A 25,388-nucleotide genomic window follows, 5' to 3' on the forward strand; every position below is an offset into this window, starting at 1 on the left:
GTGGGGCCAAGATGACTAAATTTCAGCTCAAATTCAAACATATTCCTGAGTGGTTGCCTATTTTTCTTTCCTCTTAAATACGATTATTAAAGAAGTATTACGGAGCATACATAACACATACGTTACACGTAAAGACTAAATGAATATTCACCTACTACATTTCCAGTTTAAGAAGCAGAACATAGCCAATGCTTTGGAAAAATTCAGTGTGTTCCTCTCTGTCCCTCTCTCAGGCCCAGAGGTAACTACAATCTAACTTTGTGTTTCTCATCCCCTGGCTATCCCTAAACAAGTGAAGTTGCCCTCCCTTATCCATGGGTTTGCTTCCTGTGGTTTCAGTTACCAACGGTTAAGCACAGTTGGAAAATATTATCGCATTTTAAGAGGGAGAGAGAGAGAGAGAGAGAGACACCACATTTGTATAACTTTTATATACAAATAACATGTGTATACAACATTTGTATAACTTTTATTACAGTATATTATTATTATTAGTTATTGTTATTAATCTCTTACTGAGCCTAATTTATAAATTAAGTTTCATCATAGGTATGTATGTATAAGAAAAACATAGTACATATAGAGTTTGGTACTATCCGTGGCTTCAGCCATTCACAGGGTCTTATTCCCCACAGATAAGGGGAGACTACTGTACTTGTCTATATATTTGAACTTTAAAAACTGAAATCATACTGTTCATATTTTTCCTACAACTTGCTTTTTCTCAAGCTTGTGTTAATAAGATTTATCCATTTTTAATGCAGGTAAATGCAGTTCAATCAGTTTCACAGTTCAACGGATGTCCTTTGAAAGAAGATACCATAATTCACTCAGCTATTATTTTGTTGAAAAATATCTGAGGGTTTTGGTGCTGCTGCTATCAATATGAATGCCATTTTGTATTCCACTTGGTCACCTGTGCACTGGAGTATATATCTAGGGGCCAAGTGCTGGGTCAGAGTATAGACATTTTTGACTTAATAAGATAGTGCCATGGCCAGGTGTGGTGGCTCATGCCTGTAATCCCAGCACTTTGGTAGGCCGAGGCGGGTGGATCACTTGAGGCCAGGAGTTCGAGTCCAGCCTGGCCAACACAGCGAAACCCTGTCTCTACTAAAAATACAAAAATTAGCCGGTCATGGTGGTGCATGCTGTAATCAGCACCTGTAATCTCAGCTACTTGGGAGGATAAGACAAGAGAATTGCTTCAACCCAGGAGGCAGAGGTTGCAGTGAGCCAAGATCAGGCCACTGCACTCCAGCCTGGGTGACAGAGCAAGACTCTGTCTCAAAAACAAAAACAACAAAAAAAGATATTGCCAGATGGTATCTCATGGGATCGAATCAATTTTCATTTCCATCATCGGTGTAAAAGTGTTCTCACCAACCTACATCTTTGCCAATATTTCACATTCTCTGACTTTTAACAGTTTTGAAAGAATACCAATCACCAGAGATACTGACCAAGATGAAATTCTCAGTATGATTTGAAAAGTTATTGACATTTACACTCTCATATTTAACCTGTTGTCAGGCACTTCTGCAAATCACTGTTTATGTGGCTATCAGTGAACCTTTGTCAAGGTTCTCCTGTAGGGCAAGTTCATCAGACAGCTTTGCTGAAGAGGAATTATTTTAGCTAAGTATATTCATTTTAGCTGAATCATTTAGAAGAATGAGCAGAAGTTTGCCAATAAAAATGGAAAAAGAAATGACTCGGTTATGAGAATGAAACATTCTCATGAAAACTGTTGTAAATGACTATAATCTCATGGTAAACTTGTACCACATATGTGTAGACCATGTTTTCATGTGATAATTTGTTTATACCAGGTCCCTGAAAGAAACAGAATCTTATGGCTTTGCATTAAACTAAGTTGACTATTGCTTTAAAAGCAAACATTTTTGCAAAGTACACACTGTAACACAATCACAGATAATTTATAAAATAAAATGTACTTTAACTCAAAATGACAAGAAAGTAATCACCTTTAATTAGCTGCAGTTTTCACCAGGCAGCTGGGTCAGAACAGCAGGCAATCAGTAAAAAGGAGAAAATACAATTTTGTTATGTTTTTTTCTAATATATATAAATGGCATCAAATCTTAGAATTCAATGACTAATGACTTGAATGAAGAATTTTCTTCTCATTAATTCTCCTTTCCAATGGCAAAATCACCACTGAAAGTAATGTATATTTTGAGATTAATAGTTTAAAAAAGTCAAAGAACAATGAAAAATGTTGATTTAAATTGAGTACACATACATGTTAGTGTGGAGAAAGGAGTGAGCAGAAAGAGAAATACTTGAGGCTTATCAACTTTGGGAAAAAAAATCACAAATGAAAATGTTTCTTTCAAAGCTTCTGGAAAGAAATGCAAACATCTCAAACAGCAAAACATCACAGTAACCTACATACCATTGACTTGAAGGAAATCATGGAATGACACAATTTTATTAAGAAGCATTTATACATTACATAGATTACAGAAAATTCTAAACAGTTACTATCTAGAACACTGACTGTCCCTAAAAATAGAAAGATTTGTTTAGCTCTTCCCAGCTCCTCTGTCTCCCTCCTTTGTCAAAATCACAATTGCTTCCAAATTGGTCTCACAAATTCTCCTCTTGCCAGAGCAGTACTTTCAAGACATAAATCATATCACTCCATTTCCCTGAATAGAATCTTTCAATGGCTGGATATTGCATTTAGAGTAAAATGAAAATTCCTTATAAAGTATAGAAGTTTGTAGAGTTTCTATAATCAGAAAACATTTTCTATCATCTCATGGTCACTGTGTTCTAAGAATGCTGGGGCATTGGGACATTTCTTCTGCCTGAAATGCCTCTCTCTCCTCCTTCATTTCCTTCCCAATACCCCCCACCCCACCCTATCAAACACACACCCCTTGTCCACTCAGAATCTTCCTGCCTATGTGGGACTGATCTGCTCACTACGTACGTCTATGTCTTTATTGCTTTCTACTTCTCTGTACTCAGCCAATATTTGAATCATGTCAGATTGCTCAAAATTCCAAGATGCATTAATTTCATCTCAGTAAACTTGGTGGCTCATCTGTTCAAATTTTCTTCCATAAATTTTTTCACCTGTTAAAGTATTTATACTTCATGACTCAATTCTCATGGTACTACCTAACTCAAGCCTGTTCTAACCAATTAGATAGAATCAGGCTCACTTTCCACTCTGCTCCCTGCTCCTATTTTATCACGGTTGTTACTATACTTCAGTGCAATTATATTTGTATGTTCGGCTTCTCAACCTTCCCTGAAGGGTTCTGCACAGTGAACCCCAAAAGGAAGCGGTGTTTGTGTTGGGGTTAAAAGGGTGAGCTCTGGATCAGCTTCCTCAGACCCAGATCCAGCCTCAGCTTACACTATGTGACCTTTTGTAGAGCATTTACTATCTCTGACTTGCAGTTATGCAATCACTAAAGAGAGGATTAATGATCCTATCTATGGCATAGGGATTAAATGAGCTAAAGCATGTAAAACAGTGACACAGAGTAGTCATAGCAAGCTATTTTGAAAGACATATCAGAATTACTGGCTGGGAGCCTTTTTCAAACCACATATGTGCCCAATCTTCACCCTGGTTGTGAATTCCACTGCAATGAGCCCCATCTCAGGTATGAATATTTAATATCTGTTAGATATACACCTGATATAAATTGAGAGACTTCTGGGATCAGGAACCAGTAAATAATCAAAGTCCAAATGGTCACAGGATGGGTAACTTTGCTCATGCTCTTTCCCATGCTTGAAATTCTATTTTTTTTTCCTCTTGGGAGAATTTTACAGATCTTTCGAAGTCCAATTTAAATATAATTTTCCAAGTATACCTAATAACTACTACTTCTGTGTTTCTATATAATGAAAAAAAATTGTGTACTGCATAGTGGTTATTCATATAATCAACAGTTCTCTTTTTAGTCTATGAGCTATGAGGAAAGAATCTACTTTTTATTTTGTTAATTTAATAAACATTTGTTAAATGATTAAGGTATGAGATCATAATGTCTCTAAGATTCTTTACTAATCTAAATTTCATAAATTTTATTATTCTGTTTTACTTTAAGAAACAACTCACCCATTAAAATTCATCAGTTTTCCTCTAGAAAGCATTTTTATAACATTTGGTAATATCGAGAACTTGAAAAAATGTTCATTGCCTTTGATCCAGTAATTATAAATCTGAATCTATATGAAGGAAACAACCAGAGGTACAACTTTTAAAAGGGCTATAAATAAGAATGCTCAACATGATATACTTAGAGTAGTGAAAACTGGGAGGAGTCTAATTTCCTACAAGAATCAAATTACTCACTAAATTACAGCACATTCATGAGACGAATTATGAAACCATCCTAAGCAGTTTTTGAAGTACATTAAATAGTATGGAAAAATGTTTCTGCTATAATTTTCAGTGAGGAAAAATGTAAGATATAAAAGTGAATACAGTATTCCAGTCAAACAGAACTTCTAATGAATTTACAGCCTGAGCTTTCCCTCTGTTGAAAACACAGAGCAGTGAACGGTAACGTATAAAGAGGAAACTAAGCAGACATAGTATGCTTTTAAAAAATGTAAATATCTCCTTGGACCAGAAATAGTAGAGAAGCCAAAGTTAATAAACAGGGCGGAAGTAGAAGTCAACGAACTGTGATCGTGGAGGAACAGGTAAAGCTCTTGGCTTATGTGAGGACTGGGGATGGGAGAGAACAGACAGGAGGGAAAGGAACCATTCTCTCTACTGGAAACCCAGAGTGGTAACTGGTCTCCCAAACTCATGCAAGGAGGATGAAAACACCTACAATTCACTGCTTCCTAGGGCTGTAGCCCACATGCAACTCTATGCCTGGGGCAGCAAGAGTAAGTAGCCACAGCTTCCCAGCCCAGACCCCAGCCAAGTCATTCACTAGCGTGGAGACTGGATCTATAATAAACCTAATATGCCCACAGGGCAGGAGCTCTGTGCTGCTGCTAGAAGCTTTGGTTGTGACTTGGGTACCAAAGGCAGGCCAAGTTAAAGCAATTGAAAAAAAATTAAAAGACACTGAATGATTTTGGGGCTCAGGAGAAGCGAGTCAGGGAGGGACACATTCACTGATAGAAGGTCTCTATCACAATTCTTCAACTCTGCAGTTGTAACACAAACACAGTCACAGCTAATGTGTATATGATTGGGTGTGGCTGTGTTCCAACTGAATTGTATTTACAAAAGCCCATAGGCCATAATTTCCCGACTTTTTTTTTTTTAAAGACTAGTCAAGTGCAGTAGTGAGAAGGGGGTAAAGAATAGAACGAGCAGTTCAATCTGTAATGGCGAACCTGACACCTTTATAAAAATCATCATTCTAACACCACATAGGAAACTAGTGACTCTGAAGGACAACTTATAAAAATCACTAAGTGGAAGATGAATTCATTTCAGATGAAACAAAGCTGAAAAGGGCTTTAATATATTTTTAAAAATATCAATGACATAAAAGGAAGATAAATATCGAAAACAAGAATAAGAAATTACTTTAGAGGCAAAATGAATATGACAAAAACATATTAGAAATCTTGGAAACAAGAATTATTATGATTTACTGCACTGATAACATAAACATTAGAATTAACAGAGTCAACAGAGAATGAATGAATTAGAAGGTAACGTTGAGGAATGCATGAAGATAATAACAAAAGGTGGAAAGTGATTTTAAACACATGAAAGAGATGTTAGGAGACATGGGGATTAGATCAAGGGACTAACAGGGATTAGACCAACAGGGATTAGACCAATGTACATCCAAAAGGAGTTTCAGGAGAAAAGAGAAAAGTTAAGTAATACTTGGGCAGACAGTGGCTGAGAAATTTTTCTACACATTAAGGAAGCCATCAGTATTTTAATAGGAATTTCTAAGTACAGAGCAATACAAAACATTTTAAAAGAATATATTCATACCATACACATCCAAGGAAAGCCAAAAATGAATAAGGACAATGAGAAAATTATACAAGTCATCAGAGATAAGACAGCTTATCTACAAAAGAATGAAAATTATTGAAAATAAGAGGTACCAGAAGAAAACAAAAATATCTTCAAAATACTGATGAAAAGTCAGTCAGTCTAGAACTCTATTTCTGGTGAAACTATCATTCCAAAACAAGGGGGAACAATTTTTTTCAGTTTGAGATGGAGTCTCGCTCTGTCATCCAGGCTGGAGGGCAGTGGGACAATCTTCACTCTCTGCAATCTCCGCCTTCCAGGTTCAAGCAATGCTCCTGCCTCAGCCTCCCAAGTAGTTGGGATTACAGGCACCCACCACCACACCCAGTTCATTTTTATATTTTTAGTAGAGACGGGCTTTCACCATGTTGGTCAGGCTGGTCTTGAACTCCTGACCTCAAGCAATCCACCTGCCTCGGCCTCCCAAAGTGCTGGGATTACAGGCATGAGCCACCACGCCCGGCCCGGACTAAGAGTTTAACACCCATTCACTCACACTGAAAGAACATTAAATGTGAAGGGGGGAGGAATATAAGATGCAACAATGATAGCACAGTAATTATTTAAATATATTCATAAATGTTATTACCTAATAATTATTAAACAGCAGTAATGTTTTTAAGAAAAATGACAGTACCCAAAGTGTGGAAAAAAACTGAAAGTAGAAGGAGTTCAATTGTTAGTTAGAATGTTCTAAAACATTCATCTTATAGAAGAATAAATATACTACATAAATTTATAGCATGTTATAAAATTGTATAGTTTACAAAATATGTTAACATTTAGGATTACCCAGTAAATTAACAGGAATACTATGTACATCTTCTTAGATGTTACTGGAGGTGTTAGGAAGAGAATATTTAAAAATTTATCAAATAGACAACCAGAAAGAAAATATTAATAGAATATATATGTAAATAAATAACATTAAATTATCCTAGTATAGACCAGAAAATGAGTGGACAAAAATTGCAAAAATTATGTGCATCATAATCCCAATTGCACAAATCATGTATGTATGCACATGCAATAAACACCTACCTACCAAATATAAACAGAACAAAATATGAACATTATTTATCATTGAACTGTAGAAATACAAATGTTTTCTTCTCTACATTTTTCAAGGTTGTCTGAAGTTCTTATGCTAAACAGATATTAATTTTAAAATATAACTTAAAAATGGTAAAGATGGTAAATTTTATATGTATATTTTACCTCAATAAAATTTTTTTAAATTTTTTTTAAAAATCATAAAACAGTAGTGTTCCCTTATCCATGGAGAATACCTTCCTAGATCCCCAGTGGATGCTTGGAGCAGCAGATGGTACTGAAACCTATATATACTATGCTTTTTCCTATACATACATACCTATGCTACAGCTTAATTTATAAACTAGGCACAGTAAGAGATTAAAAATAATAATAATAAAATAGAACAATTATAACAATATACTGTAAAAGTTCTGTGAATGTGGTCTCTCTGTCTCAAAACATCTTATCATACTATACTCACCCTTTTTGTGATCTGTTGATCTGATAACCAAGATGGCTCCTAAGTCAGGGGTCCTCAACCCCTGGGCCACAGATGGGTACTGGTCTGCAGCCTGTTAGGAGTTGGGCCACCCAGCAGGTGGTGAGAGGCCAGCGAGCAAGCAAAGCTTCATCTGTATTTACAGCCGCTCTTCATCACAAGCATTACCGCCTGTGCTCTGCCTCCTGTCAGATCAGCAGCAGCGTTAGACTCTCATAGGAGCCAGAACCCTGCTGTGAACTGCGCATGTGCGGGATCTAGGTTGTATGCTCCTTAGGAGAATCTAATGTCTCATGATCTGCCAATGTCTCCCATCACCCCCAGATGGGACTGTCTAGTTGCAGAAGAACAAGTTTAGGGCTTCCACTGATTCTACATTACGATAAGTTGTATAATTACTTCATTATATATTACAATGTAATTATAATAGAAGTAAAGTGCACAATAAATGTAATGCCCTCGAATCATCCTGAAACCATCCTCCTGGCTTGTCCATGGAAAAACTGTCTTCCATGAAACTGGTCCCTATTGCCAAGAAGCTGTGGACCACTGTCCTAAGTGATGAACAGGTGGGCAGTATATACAGCATGAATACGTTGAACTAAGCAAGGATCCACGTGCCGCAAGGGATGAAGGTAGATGGCAGAACAGTGCCGAATGTAAAACATATGAATTGCTTATTTTTGAAATTTTCCACTTAATATTTTTGGATCAAGGTTGACTGTGGGTAACTGAAACCAAGGAAAGTAAAACCTTGGATGGGTGGGGAGGACTACTGTAAAATGTTATTTTTTAAAAAGCTTATTTGTTTCCTCTCCTCAAACATAAGGGGAAAAAAGGAAGTATCAGAAATGAACAATTTAAATGTAATAGCTACAAACTAGTAGTTGTAAGCCAAAAATAAAATATAAACAAGTTTGAGGGCTGGTTTTTCCTATAAATCTCTGGAAAATGGACATTGCTTCAACTTGAAGGTATAGTTAATGAATTTTAAACTTGTTTTCAACTTAGATATTGAAAAGAGAGAGAGTGTGTGAGTGCAGGGAGGAAGAACAGAAAGAAAGAGGATACAGAGAAGAATTTGCATGAGAACATTCTTGTCCAGTTCCGGTAACTTAATTACTCAATGCTCCGTGCATGTTGAGTTGATTTAAGTCATGTGGCAAATGCTACAATTCCTATTCAAGAAAGGCACTGGAACAGAGTCACCATTTGGCATGACTACATCAGGAAAAGCTGCTGACAGCCAGAAGAGATCAAAAGCAGATCAGGTTGCTTAACGAACTACAAGTCACTGAGCTCAGAAAGCCAGGGAAGCACCCTGAGGAAATATGGAAATCTTGGGAGTGAGCAGAGAAACTAAACACAGTGGATGTTATTATAAAATGCTAAAATGAGATTCAGTTGTCTCATTAAAATGTGTGAGCCATAACACATTATTTTTCAGCCTTTCCTTAGAAATCAAAATCAAGTCTCTAAGCAGAAACAGAAGTGCTAGAGCCAGTAGATGAGCTACTATGATTATTGCTTATCTGTCTTTATCAAACTAATCATGCTGCTTATTCTATATTTACCTTATTATGAATGGCCAAGATTTATTGAATATTTATTGTATGAAAGGTATTGAGATAAATGCTTTCTATATATTATCCTATTTTCTAAACCTTTTTTATAACAACTTGCCTCTGGGAAACAAAATGTGGCTGTATGAATCTTCTTAAATGAATTCCCTCACTTGATCACTTAGAAGGAATCATTTTTGTCAGGAGTTCAAGACCAGCCTGGCCAACATGGCAAAACCCTGTCTCTACCAGAAATACAAAAAATTAGCTGGAAGTGGTGGCATGTGCCTGTAATCCCAGCTACTCAGGAGGCTGAGGCAAGAGAATTGCTTGAACCCAGGAGATGGGGAGGCGGAGGCTGCAGTGAGCCGAGATTGTGCCACTGCACTCCAGTCTGGGAGACAGAGCAAAACTGTCTTAAAAAAAAAAAAAAGAAAACAAAAGAAAAGGAATCATTTTTAATAGGCTACTTTGATCAAAGTAGACATTATTTCAAAGTAATTGTTCCTAAAATAACATAATCCAATAATTTTCCATTTGACTCCCATTTAGTCAGATGGACGTACATATTTATTTATATCCCTCTCATTCCTAAAAAGGACATGAGGCAGATTTCATGCGTTGTTGATACGAAATTCTACATTTGGATATATCTTTATTTCCCAGTAACTGAATTTATATTTCAGTCCATAAGATTTCCTTCGTCATGTCATAAAACATCTTGTTTTTCATGGAAAACCCCAAATTTAGAAGAGCAAAAAAAATGAGGTAAATTATGATTTGTCAGTTTTTAACCCTCAGAGTTTGACAGCTTTGTAAATAGCTCTTCGAGCTGATTCCATTTTTTAAGAAGAGTAATATATAATTACATTATTTCATCAACTATAGCATCATTTCTCCAACCTTCCCTGTAAGCTCCTCAAAGGTAAATGCCATTCTTCTGTTACTAACACAGTGCACCAGCCTTGCATTTCTCAAAATATGTTTCAGTGACTACAGAACACACCAGAGATTCTGTGAAAAAAGTGCTCTGTAATAAATGGGAAAACAATTGCAACCCCCCCCCTTTTTTTTTTTTTTTTTTTTTTTGGAGAATACCATGAAGTCCTTTTAACTTTAACTTAACGTTCATTTGGTCATGAAACTCCCCATTTCAACAATTCTATCAAATCATAACAGGCTGTGTTCAGACTGGGGAAAATACTGCGCCAGGCAAATGTGATCGTTGTTGGCCAAGGGCACAGGTCTGATGATATCTGAAAGATAAGTTCATCTTTCCCTGATATAAAGTGTAAACCTTCAGGGTTAAAATCCTCTCTTTAAACTCCGAGGTACTCAAAAATTGCTAAGATGCTCCTTCAATATCTAATCTTCTGTGCTACCGAATGTAGGCACCCAGCACTTGTAGGTGGCAAATGCAGATGTGGAAATAGTATTCAGAGGCGCTGGCTGCTTGTCTTTTTCTTTCTTTATTTTTACTTATTTATTTATTTATTTTTGAGATGGAGTTTCGCTCTTGTTGCTCAGGCTGGAGTGCAATGGCGCGATATTGGCTCACTGCAACCTCTGCCTCCCAGGTTCAAGTGATTTTCCTGCCTCAGGCTCCCAAGTAGCTGGGATTACAGATATGTGCCACCACGCCTGGCTAATTTTGTATTTTTAGTAGAGATGGGGTTTCTTCATATTGGTCAGGCTGCTCTCGAAGTCCTGACCTCAGGTGATCCACCTGTCTCAGCCTCCCAAAGTGCTGGGATTACAGGTGTGAGCCACCATGCCTGGCTGGCTGCTTGTCCTTTTCAAACCCACTATCTGGTGTTAGTTAGGTCTTTCTTTTCAGCTCCAAGTCTTGTGAGAACTTGCCATTTTCATAGTTACATGTATGTTTAATGCCTATAGTAAGAAGTTGTGTATTTATCATAAGAAAATGGAATAACATTCCAAAGTGATGCAACTCCAGAAAGCAAACATAAATCCTGATATCCTGATAATAGGGTCACCCATTCCGCTCCTTTATCAAATCACCTGTAAACTATGAAATCCTACTTTACAAGACTGAACTATTGATTGAAGTGGGAAGTATTTTCCAGATCCCCTAGAAATGCCTCTAGCATTTACACATCAGAGTGTGTGTAAATTTCATAAGCAAACCAAGATGCCTGTCATCAGGTTGAACTATAACACTATAGCATGAGTGGGTTTTTTTTTGTTGTTGCTTTAAGAATTCATTCTTAGATTAAAATACACAGCACCATAATATTATACAAATGTAACATAGTTTAATTTATTATTATTGTACTAAAAACAGAGCAAGTCAAGGCAGTCTTTCTTGGCCTCGGTCAATGAGCACCAACTTGTAAGGCTCCAACAGGGTCCATCTAAGTGACAGAATTTTAGCCCTCTTCAACAGCGGTTACTGTAACCTTTGTGGATCCACAGCACCTAGCAACTGTCTGCTATGAACCAGGTCCGTAATAAATGTTGTTGAATACATAAGAACTATAATCACACTACATAATGTCCCTATGGTCACTGAAATCCATTTTAAAACATCTGTAACTAGAATATAACAACTCTATGAATTTGATTACAGATCAGTATCTTTGGATAAACACATCTCGAAATTCGGAGTGTCTTAAAAAGTTCTATCTTTTTGGTTTCTGGACAGGGGTAACCAGGCCTTTTCTTCTCATATAGTAACACAATATCAAATGAAAAGCTCAGGTAAATGTATTTACTCCTCATCTGTATGTAATACAGCAAGAAAGAAGCTGAAATAGATAGCTGAGGTGTTCACGACTCGATAGGAATATCAAGAAAAGGGGGTAGCAGGAATTTTACTTACAAAATAAAAAAATCTGCAAACTATTTGCTTTTTTGTAAATGCTACTTTTAATTTAGAAATTCGAAAAATTTCAGCCTATTATTCTTCAAAATAATTTTATGTAAAGCTTGACTGGTAATAAAACAATATACATGTATGTGGTTTTTAAGCAGAAGAAGATATTTTGTTCCCCAGAAAGTTCATAAGCCAGAAAATCCTGGGCAAGTACACCAAGGGAAAATGGGGAGGGACTATTTATCTTCTATTATAACAATGACATAATTTGTATCTAACCATGACATGACCAATACCCAAATGTTCTTGGTTATAAAATGAAAACAAAATGTAAACTTATTCCTGACAAGACAGATTGTTAATTGAAATAACCAAGATATTACTTAATAACCAAATTTTTGATACACATAACTTCTTAAACAACCAAAGAATAAGAATATAGGCAAAATTGTTCTTTTGCCACACACACACAAATTTAGTTCTATAAAGATAAAAAAGATTACTTTTCTCTAAAAACATTGAAAAGTCTGCCTTCTCTGATTAAAAAAGCATAAACAGAAAACATGAGTTCAGGATTTTAAGTTACCTTTCAAGTCTTTCTTCAGTTTTCTGAGATCTTTTTGAAAATCTTCAAACTTCATCTGTGAGGCCTGAAAAAGGTCCTGGGGTTCCGGCAGTGGAAAGAGGCACTGTTCTTTTCCAGCATCCTAATGAACAAAAAAACCCCATCATATTTCAAGAAATTGGTTATCAATATAAAAAGGAATAATAGCAGGTATGTCCAAAACAAAAACAACAATAAAAAGTACTGCCAAATCATCCAACGAATAAAGAATAATGGAATATGACTAGATGTAAAAATTGACTTACCTCATCAAAATTTCGGAGATAATATGAAACAATATATGACAAAAGGCTTCTGCTATTGTCCTAGGCAGAAAGACCAAAGTCAGTGACAATATATTTTTTAACTAATTAAATACAAAGTGTTACCAAAAAAGATTCTAGTGAATTCATGTATATACATGAGAACATTTGGAATGAAATGTGAAATTTTACATTGTGAATTGTCTTGGCCATTGTGTCTAAGGAGTTTGATGGCTTAAAAGATTTTTCTCCCCAGTGTTCCAATCTTAGCACAGCTATTTAGGGGCAAAGTCTGAACTGTAAATACTTTCCAATTGTTACCCCCCTCAATTAGAAATTTAGCTCATGTCTTGTATATTTTATTATTTTGTGCTTTTATTGTTTTTGTTTGATAATTTTTTATGTTTTAAAACTACTAACTTAAAAGAAATAATTAAACATTGCTAGCATTGATATATAGTGGACTAATAGGTACCACTCCAACAGTAAGTTTGATTGAGGCTCATTAGCATGTGGATTAGGGAAATAAAAAAGCTAAGTATCATTTTAAGTAAAGGGGAGCTTTTAACAATTCCAATACTAAGTAAAGGGGAGCTTTTAACAATTCCAATATTATAATTTATCAGCAATTGAGATTTGAGGAATTAATACTCACGTGGTTATAAATAAGACAATGTAGATAGTTCCATTTAAAAAAAGGTAAAATTGTTTCATATCTAACACACTTCAAAAATACCTTTTCACATCCTTTCTGGTTTATTTAGGGGTATTAATTTTTATTTTACTTTTTTTTCTGTATTGTTCCAAAGTAGTAGTAGATAATCTGAATTTGAGAGCTCAAGTATATATTTTACTTTAAAAACAAACCCTATGATACAAACTACATTCTCTGGAATGTTTAATATAACCACGATTTTTTCTATATTTGTAAAAAGAGCAAAACCTCTTTATAATCAAGTTTGACAGGAGTCAGTAATATAGCTATTAGAGACATCCCTCATTAGACAGGATTTGCTTGTAAAATGATTTAAGCAACTTGACTTCCTTTCTCTCTCCCAAATTCTAATTCAATGAAACGGTTGGCAGCACCTGAATCAATTAACAAAAGTAGGCATGCTGAGAGAAAATTCTAAGTGATCAAAGTAACAGCTCTGTCCGTGGAGGTCTATAAATAGTACTAAGGAATAAATACAGTTACATTTGTTTTACAGAGAAAGAACCAATTCAGAAAGACTTTGCATAGCTCTTCTGAGTACAAGTGAAACTATTTTAAAAACGTATTTCTTGATTACATATTTAAATTTTTATTTTAGGTTACCTCTTGATTATTTAAATTAATGAAATTTAACCTGATAGAGGATTGAATAAGATATATAAACTGATACCAAAAAAGTCCCACAAATAATCTCTTATTAATATATGATCACTAGAATCTATTTCCAGTTCATTTCTATAATTTAAATATGATATTGATGCTATATATTTCAATATTATTTGCAAAAGTTGTTTCACTCCAACAAGCAGTTGCTGAGTATTCAAGAATTACCACAGGTTAAGAAAGGGACTTTTCTTTTCTTTCTTCCTCTTTTTTTTGAGAAGGGGTCTCACTGTATTGCCGAGGTTGGCCTTGAAAAGTCCTCCCAAGTAGCTGGGATTACGGGCTCATGCTATTGCACTTGGCTTAAGCATTTTTTTTTTTAACAAATGTAATTTATCAGCTCTCTATAGTAGATACTTCTATGAAAATGTGTATCATATATATGAGCATTTGAACAATTATAAAAATAAAAAAATCATATGCTGCTGGTGTACCAAGGAAGGACTATGAATTATTCAATTTTGGAAGAGCAGTGTCCACATTCCATAGATGCTCAATGAAAGAATATTGCATGAATATCTGTATTAATTTGACAACACACACACACACACACACACACAGACACAGTCTCCGACTCACGATGGTTCATCTTACAATTTTTTGACTTTACAATGGTACAAAAGTGATACGCATTTAGTGGAAACTGTACTTCGAGTTCCCATACAACCATTCTGTTTTTCACTTGGAGCATGGTATTCAATAAATTACATGCGATATTCAGCACTTTATTATAAAATAGGCTTTGTGTTAGATGATTTGCCCAACTGTAGGCTGAGGTAAGTGTTCTGAGCATGTTTGAGGCAGGCTAGGCTAAGCTTTGATGTTTACTAGGTTAGATGTATTGAATGCCTTTTCACTTATGGTATTTTCAACTTAGGATAGGTTTATCAGGCCATAACTCCATTTTATGTTGAGAAGCATCTGTATATAAAACAATAAACAAATTGTTGGCTGGAAGAAAAGATTTTTAAAAGTCTCTCTCTCTCCCATGAAGGAAATTATTTCATTATCTAGGAAGGACAGTCCTACATATTTTTATTTCTACAAGCCAATTATTAAACTTAATATTTCAAAAACATGTCCAGAATTTCCTTTATCCTACTTTTTTGTGTGATGATTCTTTTATCAGAGAAATGTAACTCTTTTATTTTTTAAGTTTACCATCTCAGACTTGAGTCTGTGACTCTAACCATCATTCCTAACCTCATATTTCTACTGGCACTCTCACAATTGCTTAGACATTAATTTCAAACAAACACAACTGCAGAAGTAGTACCAAAAAATGATTAGGTCTGCAAGAGAGCTTAGACAACCCCCTACACACCAGTATCAAGGAGAAAATCATATGCAGCAGAGTAGAATCACCTTTTATATTTTATTTACAAGCCATTTTACTCATCATTGTGTTATTTTCAAAATATGGACCTATTGGCCTCCATTGCTTAACATGACAAAGAAAAAAATAAGAGATATACTGTCTAACTCATAGAAAATAATTAGCCTTCAGATTCCAAAAGGATAAATATTAGCAGACATGGGAAAGATACGGTAAAAGAAATTATTGTTTTATATTAAAGCAATATAAAAAGTTATTTTATATTGTTTTTATATTAAAAAGTTGTAATTATGCATTAGACATAAGAATAAAAATTATTCACTTTAGGAAACATTATTAATCACAAAATCACAAATATCTGATGGACATTACTTTTTTCTAGCTCAGAACATAAAGAAGCATTTGACCTAGGAACATAAAAGAAATATTTTTTACAACTACTTTACATTCAAACCTATTACTAAACAAAACCTTGAATCCTCAATGTGCTTACGTCCACTCATGCAAAATACTTACACTGCTCTTGACATCTTTCAGTTTTGGAAGAATGTCTAATCCAAAGCCATCCGCCTGTCCTCGAGTCTTATTTCCTCCATTCATGTAGTTGCCAAAGGCAAGAACCAAACCTAGAACCTGCATAACCCCTGGGCCATTTTTTAATGTCTGTGAAACAGAATAACAACAAAAAACAACTTTTATCTTATACCGGGTTTTGTTTGAATCATCGAGTCGATGCCAGCTATTTATATTATATTAGGGGTTTTGGGTCACAAGCAAACTTTATCATTCCTAATTATTAGGTATATTTTAAGAGCAATATCCTGAAAGTTAGTAAAAGTTGCACCACCCACAAACATTCAGGTATGCCTTTGTAAGCCGGGGGATGCTATGTTAGGCCATTTCTATGATGTAACTGCAAGGAAAACAAGGCTGTGTGAGAACTACTAAGGCTATATGGGAACTAAGGCTATATGATAACTATTAAATAAGGCCAAATGAGACTATTACAAAATAACATCACTAATTTCACTGCCATTGTCTTAATGGTGCCTATGTCTGGAACAATACCAGTGTTTGGCATCAGCAGAGGAAACCAAAAACCAGATTCAGAGATTAATTTCTAAATTTAGGTTTACCCCCAAAGAGCTCACACTCATTTCTTCCAAAACACTCTGTTTAATTTGACTTTGCATGTCACTTCTTCTGAAAATGTGAGCCTTTAAAAACATCTTTTCACTTTTCAAAATGATTTACCGCAACTAGAACAAATGGTACTACTGATATTTGACAAATTGTTTTAAATGTTAACATTGGTCGTTTCTGCCAAGCATTTATTTTTTGTTTTCAAAAGAATATTTCTCTTCTGTTGAGTCATATGGCTGTTCCTAAATTATTTGGCTGGAATAATTATTAACAATTTGTGGAGAGGTCCTTCCAGATAACGAAAGAAAGTAAAAAAAAATGCCTTCAAATTACATTCCTTTGGAAGTCTGATGTCTGAGAGGACTGTGAAAACTGAAGATTTTGTTTTGGCAAAAGGAGAGGGCAGAGAAATCTCTGGAGGCGAACATGTACTGGCCACATTCTAGCAATGTGGTCCGGCAGCCCTGGGCGCCCGTCGGAACATTTACTTTGATCTTGAAGGTCAATCATAAAATGTTCCCTTCTGTGGGACTGCGATCCTTCAAATTTGGTGAGTACTTAGAGTAAATAAAAGAATGCTTTTCTGAAATATGAACATGGCTGAGCACAATTAAATGAGACTCAAGTTCAGCTCTCTTTGGACCAGAACTCACCTCACACAATTTCTGTAGTAATTCCAGTTTGCGACGAATTGAGCAAATGCTTTCTGAAAACGTGGACTGGAACAGGATGCAAAAGACTCGCTCTGAAAAGTTGGGGATTAGTGACAGTTCATAAAGGAACCTAAGGAAATAAAGCCAAGTTAAGAAGAAAAATATAATTCACATAAACAGATATTTATCCTCATCTCATTCATAACAAGTATGCACTGAAGACACTGCATTTGCATTTTCCAAACACAACGGGCCCACCCATAGCCTAGACGCCCTCTACATGGTTATAAGGCATGCTTACTGTTCAGGTTTGTCCAGAGACTTGGCATTTTCCTTGTCTTTGGAAGATCGGCCGTGCTTTTCTATTTTTTCGAGTTCGTCTGACTGTGCTCTCTAGAAAAACAAAAACCAAATAGTTTTTCAAAGTCTGGTCAACTGAATCCCTTAGATAATAATCTAATTATCTTGATAAATTTGCTGATCTGAATAGAGCAGAACTCTATATATTTTCATGTTTCTTAGCATCTGTATATAGCAAAGCTTGACTTAATTCATGAGGCATTTTAAAGCGTAAATACGGCCAGGTGCGGTGGCTCATGCCTGTAATCCCAGCAGTTTGGGAGGCCAAGGCGGGTGGATCACCTGAGGTCAGGAGTTTGAGGACTCGCTTGGCCAACATGGTGAAACCCCATCTCTACCAAAAATACAAAAATTAGCGGGGCATGGTGGCGGGTGCCTGTAATTCCAGCTACTTGAGAGGCTGAGGCAGGAGAATCACCTGAACCTGGGAAGAGGAGGTTGCAGTGAGCTGAGATTGCACCACTGAATTCCAGCCTGGGTGACAGAGCAAGACCCTGTCTCGAATAAATAAATAAAATAAAATAAAGTGTAAATATGTTTAATGCGAACCAGATTATCCCCAAATCTTCCAAATAATGTTATTGACTATTAGTGATCTGAGAAATGTTTATTCATTCGAGCGTGCTTTAAAACAATAGTTTTCCTTTGTTATTTTGCCTGTTTATAATACTTTCTAGAACACAGGAATTTCATTTTATAAAGTAGTATTTCTTATTCAGAAATCAAGTTGAATTTGGAAGTAACTTGATACTAAAGGTTTCATAATATTTTTAAAGAATAAAAGTATTTATTTAACTATGGAAATCATTGTTTATTGCTTTTTGTACTTGGGGGAAAATATAATTAAATGATTTAAGTCATGGAACAAAAATAAAAGGTTTTGATCCTTTTGCTGGATTTTCTTTTTCTTTTTTTTTTTTTTGAGATGGGGTCTCGCTCTGTCACCCAGGTGGGAGTATAATGGCGTGACATCTGCTCACTGCAACCTGCGCTTCCCGGGTTCAAGCCGTTCTCCTGCCTCAGCCTCCTAAGTAGCTGGGATTACAGGCACCTGCCACCACGCCTGGCTCATTTTTTGTATTTTTAGTAGAGACGGGGTTTCACCATGTTGGCCAGGCTAATCTTGAACTCCTGACCTCAGGTGATCCACCCATCTCGGCCTCCCAAACTGCTGGGATTACAGGCGTGAGCCACTGCGCCTGGCCTGGATTTTCTTTTTGATACAAAAAGGACTCCATGCTTATTTTCTTCTTAAGTGTCTTCTGTCACCCTTTATAATCTTAAACTAAAAATTTGTCATTCTAAATGTGTTTCCTTATGAGAGAAGATCCTGTACATTTTTAATATTAATATAGGGTAGGAGATTTTATAGACTTCAAGAAGCACAAATCTGTCTTTATTTTATAGAGTATTTGGATTATTTTTATTTGTAGTCCTGTCTTTATTATTTTACAACTCACAAAGGTGTATTAAAAGAGCCAAAATATCACATTTTCTATATGCATTAAGAATAGATCACCATATTATGATTTCTGAGTGCAGTCTTCAGAAGTTAATATTCTTTCAATATTATTTTTGTTTAAACAGACAAGCAGCTAAGCCAAGAACTGCTATAGAAGCTACAGCCTGATAAATTTCAAGAGAATTGATAGATACCACCTAAACAAAGCTAGGTCTGCTTTGTATTTACTGACTGTTTTGAAATGCAGGTTTTCAGTTGATAGGATTAACTAACAAAGACGTGTCTCAAAGAAGCTTCTTTTAACGAGGGAAGAACTGATGAGAGATCTGCCAGAGAAGCTGATCCTCTGATAGTTCCATAAATTTTGCATTTGGAATGTGATGCATCAAAAGAATACAAAGAAGTAACGGAGGTACGTTTTACTGCAAATATCCCAAGCTACTCCAAAAATTAAAACTCTTCTTCTAGAATTTCAATTGCACAGTAATCTTACTTTTATCCCGAGTTAATTGTGGCTTTGCTCAAGAATTTTACTACTTGAGCAAATACTACTTCATTCGTCAGTTACCTATGAGAGTCAGCCTCATAAATAATATCGTAAGACCATGTAAAGCCATATTACAAGACAGACTTTTAAAAATGACAATATTCATCTTTCCGGCAAATGAGAGACTCAGGTAATATTCTAAAAGAACATTAAAGCTAAGAATACAGACAAGGCAAGGGTTGTTTTAAGACACACAAGTCCCCACCAAAGTATAACACATAAAGGTCTCCAATTCCTATAACCTCTTTATTCTTTTAAAGGAAAGAGTTTCTACCAGAGCAGTTGGTTAGTCAAGCCTAACTCCTTTCTATACCCAAAACCTCATAAAAAAAAAAAAAAAAATCCAGCTTGCTACAGTTTGGTGACATAATTAGGTTTCTTAGTTTGATTTTGTTTAGACACCTTAATATAGACTCAATCTAGCTGTTGAATAGACTCAACGTGGGGTTGAATGACTAGAATCCTACTCCATGGACACAGTAAATTTCCCTGGGTCTTAAACAACACAAAAACAAATCAAAAGGCAGCTGTAAGAGCAAAAAGATGGCTAAGGTAAATCAGAGTAATAATTACAGATACAAGAGAAGGATGAAATTCATCAATGTCTTTACAACAAAGTGACTTTCTATTAGTACTCTAGAGGCACTCCCCAAACTATTCAGCACATATAAATTACTAATTGCACAGTCCTTTATACCTTGTACTCTATTAGACCATTTCTACTCACTTCAGAAAGAAATAAAGCTGCCCTGGGCTGGCAGTAAACTTTATGGCAAGTCGAGGGAACTGTCACTTTATCTATGTCCCATAACTCCTTTCTTGTTATCCACAACTATGTGTATGTGATACGATCTCTTCTGTTCTCTTTTTCTCTCTGGGACTTAGTTAACTCCACCTCAGGTCATCTCTGGCCCTCTCACTCTCATATACACACGTGCACACATATATACATACCTATGTGTACATACACACACACGGTCGATTCCTGCTATTTATGGACTGGGCACTGAATCAGCATATACTGAACTATCACTCCTAGAAAAAATATAGGGCTCCTGTGAGCCTCTGGCGTCACAACATTTTCATTGACTGACCAATACATAACATTGTTTGATGTTTAAAGATGTTTAATATATTCTGTTGATTCATTAATACTCAAGGCCAGCAGCACCATAGCTCATGCCTCAGCAAAGCTTGTCCAGCACACAGATTTTTCCCCATCAGGTACATCACAGCCGTCCTGTGCTCAGAAACACTAGCCAGCACTTTAACACTGTGCTTTGGGCCCTCTTAGACTCCAAAATCACTAACAAAAGCACAACAGTGCAAAAACCATGGTACTAAATAGACTGCAAAAAGGATGCCTTACTGCAGGAGAGCTGAAACAAAAAGGCAGAATGTTGCCTTGTTCGATTTCAGTTAAGAATATGTGTGTTGGGAGACTCAAATTTTTCACCACTTGGTACATGTCTGCAAATAACTACAAAAGCCCCATGCGTGTCAGTTTTGGAGTTAAAAATATATTTTAGTGACTAGGCAAGTTAGCAAATACAGAATCTGCAAATAATGAAGCTCAAATCTGTATGTGTGTGTTTGTATGTATATATACACATGTGCATTTATATGAGAGTGTATACACTCTTATAAGTATACGCTCTTTCTTTAACCTATGTTACTTTTGGAGGAATATGGCCAAATGAAGCCTTCCTTATCCTTCCTTATCCTTTGTGCAGTGGCGCGATCTCAGCTTACTGCAGCCTTGACCTCTTGGGCTCAATAGGTCCTCTCACCTCAGCCTCCCAAGTAGTTGGGACTACCCTCCAGCTAAGTATTGTTGTTTGTTTTTTTTTTTGTAGAGACGGGGTTTTGCCATGTTGCCTGGGCTGGTCTTAAACTCCTGGGCTCAAGCTGTTTGCCTGCCTCAGCCTAGATATACAGTATGAATCCCCTTCATTTCCCCCCTTCAACCAATTACTTCAAAAACATATCTCTTTTCATTCTACAACCACAGCAATGATCGATATGCACACAGATGATAGTGGTACACCTGAATCCACACATTTTGAAATATTAATCATCTTAAAGAAACACACAAGCCAATCCCTAAAGCTTTTGATGCATCTTAGAATTCCCCTCATAGTTTGTAAACACCCCAACAAATTACAGACACGCAGTGAATATTCATTATTTAAGTAAATACCCCCACAACTATAACGTAGTACAGCTACAGTTTTGTTTTCAATTTTTTTTTTATGCAAGATTTAAAATAGTCATTTGTGGACTCATCCAAGAGCTAAACCCTTTTTTCTTTTCTTTTCTTTTCCTTTTCTTTCTTTCTTGAGACAGGGTCTCACTCTGTTGCCTGGGCTGTAGTGCAGCGGTATGATCTCGGTTCACTACAACCTCTGCCTCCTAGGTTTAAGCAATTCTTATGCCTCAGCCACTTAGGTAGCCGGGATTACAGGTGTGTACCAGCCACCATGCATACCCAGGTAATTTTTGTAGTTTTAGTAGAGACGGAGTTTCACCATGTTAGCCAGGCTGGTCTCGAACTCCTAGCCTCAAGTGATCCGCCTTCCTGGAGCTCCCAAAGTGCTGGGATTACAGGCATGAGCCACTGTGTCTGGCCTTAAACCACTTCTTGTAGCATAGTTTGTATTTTTTAAAAATCATACTTGTCAAGTGCCAATTTTCAAATAATGCCCTCTCCTATTCAATCCAACAGTGCTCTGGAAAAGGTAACTTCACCAGAATAGTATATAAATCAATAGCAGATGAAAAATTACCCAGTTGGAATGTCCAGGTGGGGAGATCTCTAAAGTGGTAGGAATGTAAAGCAGGCTTGGAATTGGTGCGTTCAATTCATCAAATGAGTATCACTCGCGGACCACAACTCACTGTTATGGTAAGGGGGAAAACAATGGCTAGTAAATCCCAACTCTTGCCTTCAGGCAGACCAAACAGGAGGCAGACAAAAGAATAAACTGCCATGAAACAGTGTGACAGGTGTTCCTTTTGTGGTACTAAGTAATGGTAGCATGACAGTGAGGCTTGAGAGAACTTGGAACATTTGGAGAGCTGCGAGGGCAAAAGATACCATTGGGAATCAGCTATCCTTAAGTCAGACATGAAGAGAACCCTGAGGAGGAAACTTCAGAGGAAAGACAGAAGTCAGCCAAGGGCAGATCCTGGGGGAGCTCACCTATTAAGAAACAGGCAGGAGGAGGAAGAACAGGCAGGAGGATGAGGAGAAGCCAGCAGAGATGTGAGAGAAGAGGTCAGAGACAGAAAATGTAGGAAAGTAGACACTTTGTCCTCACAAATGGGAACAACAACGGAAGGGAAGAACAAGGACACAGAGGATTTTGATACAGAAAAGCATATTAGAAAGATTTTTCACGTGGATGATCTCAACTTTGTGACTAAATTTGGAAGTGAGGTTACTGCCCATAAATAAGGAAGGTCAGGTTGAAGAGGATGACACAGAGTGAAAAAGGTCAAAGGTCTGGGCCAGGCGCATGGCTCATGCCTGTAATCTCAGCACTTTGGGAGCCCAAGGTGAGCAGATTGCCTGAGTTCTGGAGCTCGATACCAGCCTGGCCAACATGGCGAAACCCGGTCTCTACTAAAAATACCAAAAATTAGCAGGACTTGGTGGCAGATGCCTGTATTCCCAGCTACTCGGGAGTCTGAGGCACAAGAAATGCTTGGACCTGGGAGGTGGAGGTTGCAGTGAGCCGAGATTGGGCCACTGCACTCCAGCCTGGGTGAGAGAGTGAGAGAGAGTGAGTGTGTGTGTGTGAGAGAGAGAGAGAGACAGACAGACAGACAGACAGACAGAAAGAAAGAAAGAAAGAAAGAGTAAGAGAGAGAGAGAGAAAGAGAAAGGAAAGGAAAGAAGGAAGGAAGGAAAGAAAAAGAAGAAAGAAAAGAAAAAGGTCTGAAGAGTCAATGTGTGAGGAATGCAAACAAGGGGAGAGATGAAAAGGAACTAAAATTCAACAGTGATGAACCAGCCAAGGAAAATAAAGAGGAGGGGGTTCTTGGGGATGGCAGAAGATCAGGAAGGGAAATCAAGTTATTATGAAATGAACTTGAGGAACAATGAAGATAAAGAACAGGTTTAGAGAAGTTATGACATAGACAAAAAAATTAACCTCCTAAATATCTTGCAAAAGATAAATGGCAACATGCTTGCCATGGAACACCAAGGGGCCCACAGTTCAGCTTCACTCTTTTCCAGGTCCATGTGTGCCAGCCACAAGCCTTCTTTCATGGTGACATGGAACAACAGCTCTTTCCATCCCCCACAGTGCCCTTCCACGTGTGGATTCCTCGGTCTGAAAGGCTCTTACACATTACATGCTCAATCACTTCGTGGGGGAACTGTTTCTTGATGAAAGACCCTCTTCCAACTACTTTTCCTCTCTAGCATACTGCCACTGTAATTTTATTTATTTTTGTGAATTTTGGGTTTATATCTTCCACACAGAGACTGGAAGTTCTGTGAGGACAGGGACAATATCCGTCTGTTTCTCATCTCTAAATCCTCTCTCTGTCATAGCAAAGCCTGAGTGTTGGCACGCCTGGCAAGGAAGACAGAAATTCCTTTGCGTGGACACTTTCAGCCAGCACTGAATTAGTATATCATAGAATCATAAAAATCTCAGCAGTGGAAAGAAGCACAGGCCATCAACTACAACAATTCTCAAGCATTTTAGACCCAAGATTCTTTATTCTCCTAAAAATCATACAAGATGCCAAGGAGCTTTAGTTTTTGAGGATTACAGAGGGTCCTCAACTTACTACGGTTCAATTTATGATTTTTTTTAAAACCATAGTAAGTTGGGGTGGGAAAAAGCAATAGACTTTCAGTAAAAACCATATTTTGAATTTTGACTCAAAATTTTTATATTAACTTTATATAAAATCGGCTTTTTGTTACATGATTTTGTCCAACTGTAGGCTATATAAGTGATCTGAGCATGTTTAAGGCTGGCTAGGGAAAGCTATGATATTTGATAGACAAGCTAGTGTACTAAATGCACTGTTTATTAAAGATGTTTTCAACTTATAATGGGTTTACTGGGACATAACCCCATCATAAGTTGAGGAGTATCTGTATAGCTATTGATATTTACCATATTAGATATTAAACCAAGAAGTGTTTCAAATATGTATTCATTCAACCAAAATTATCATAAAAGTCCATTAATGTAAAAATAATTTGATTTTTTTCTTTTAAATTAGAGGAGTTGCAATGTTTAACATTTTTGAAGTTCTGTTTCTTGTCTGGCTTGTAGCTGGAATCTGTATCTGCTTTTGCATTCAATCTAATGTGATGTGCTGCTTTGGATGAAGTATAGGAAAAGAATCTAGCTTCATACAGATAGGTAGTTGCGAAAGTGAGGAATATTTTAATAGCTTTTTCAGATAAGTGTAGATAATCTTTAGTACTACACCAAGTTAGTGAAAACCATATCAATTTACATTTTGTACTACGTTACATAAAAATTTATTGTTCTATCTTGCAATGAGAATGGTCATTTAAAAATTATTGATTCACTGATTTACACAGAGCTTCCAAATTCTGGGATATGTCATTTTAGATTACTAAAAATAAAGTCAATCCTTTAAAAATATCATCTGCAATCCTATCAGAAAAAAGTATTTAAGTATAGGTGAAACTTACAAGCT

At 36.5% G+C, this 25,388-nt stretch overlaps 1 protein-coding gene across 2 annotated transcripts in view; it reads right to left on the minus strand.

The window, feature by feature from the left end:
* FMN2 (formin 2) overlaps positions 1-25,388 on the minus strand; it is a 399,576-nt gene that overhangs the window by 143,830 nt on the left and 230,358 nt on the right. For both annotated transcript variants that reach the window (XM_024253038.3, XM_054560978.2), the window contains 5 exons: positions 17,624-17,715; positions 17,323-17,452; positions 16,043-16,189; positions 12,816-12,875; positions 12,532-12,652 (listed from right to left, as the gene is read on the minus strand). In XM_024253038.3, coding sequence (XP_024108806.2) covers positions 12,532-12,652; positions 12,816-12,875; positions 16,043-16,189; positions 17,323-17,452; positions 17,624-17,715 — 550 coding nt within the window. The remainder of the gene's footprint in view (positions 1-12,531; positions 12,653-12,815; positions 12,876-16,042; positions 16,190-17,322; positions 17,453-17,623; positions 17,716-25,388) is intronic.

This window comes from Pongo abelii, chromosome 1 (genome assembly GCF_028885655.2).
Source record: "Pongo abelii isolate AG06213 chromosome 1, NHGRI_mPonAbe1-v2.0_pri, whole genome shotgun sequence".
NCBI lineage: Eukaryota > Metazoa > Chordata > Mammalia > Primates > Hominidae > Pongo > Pongo abelii.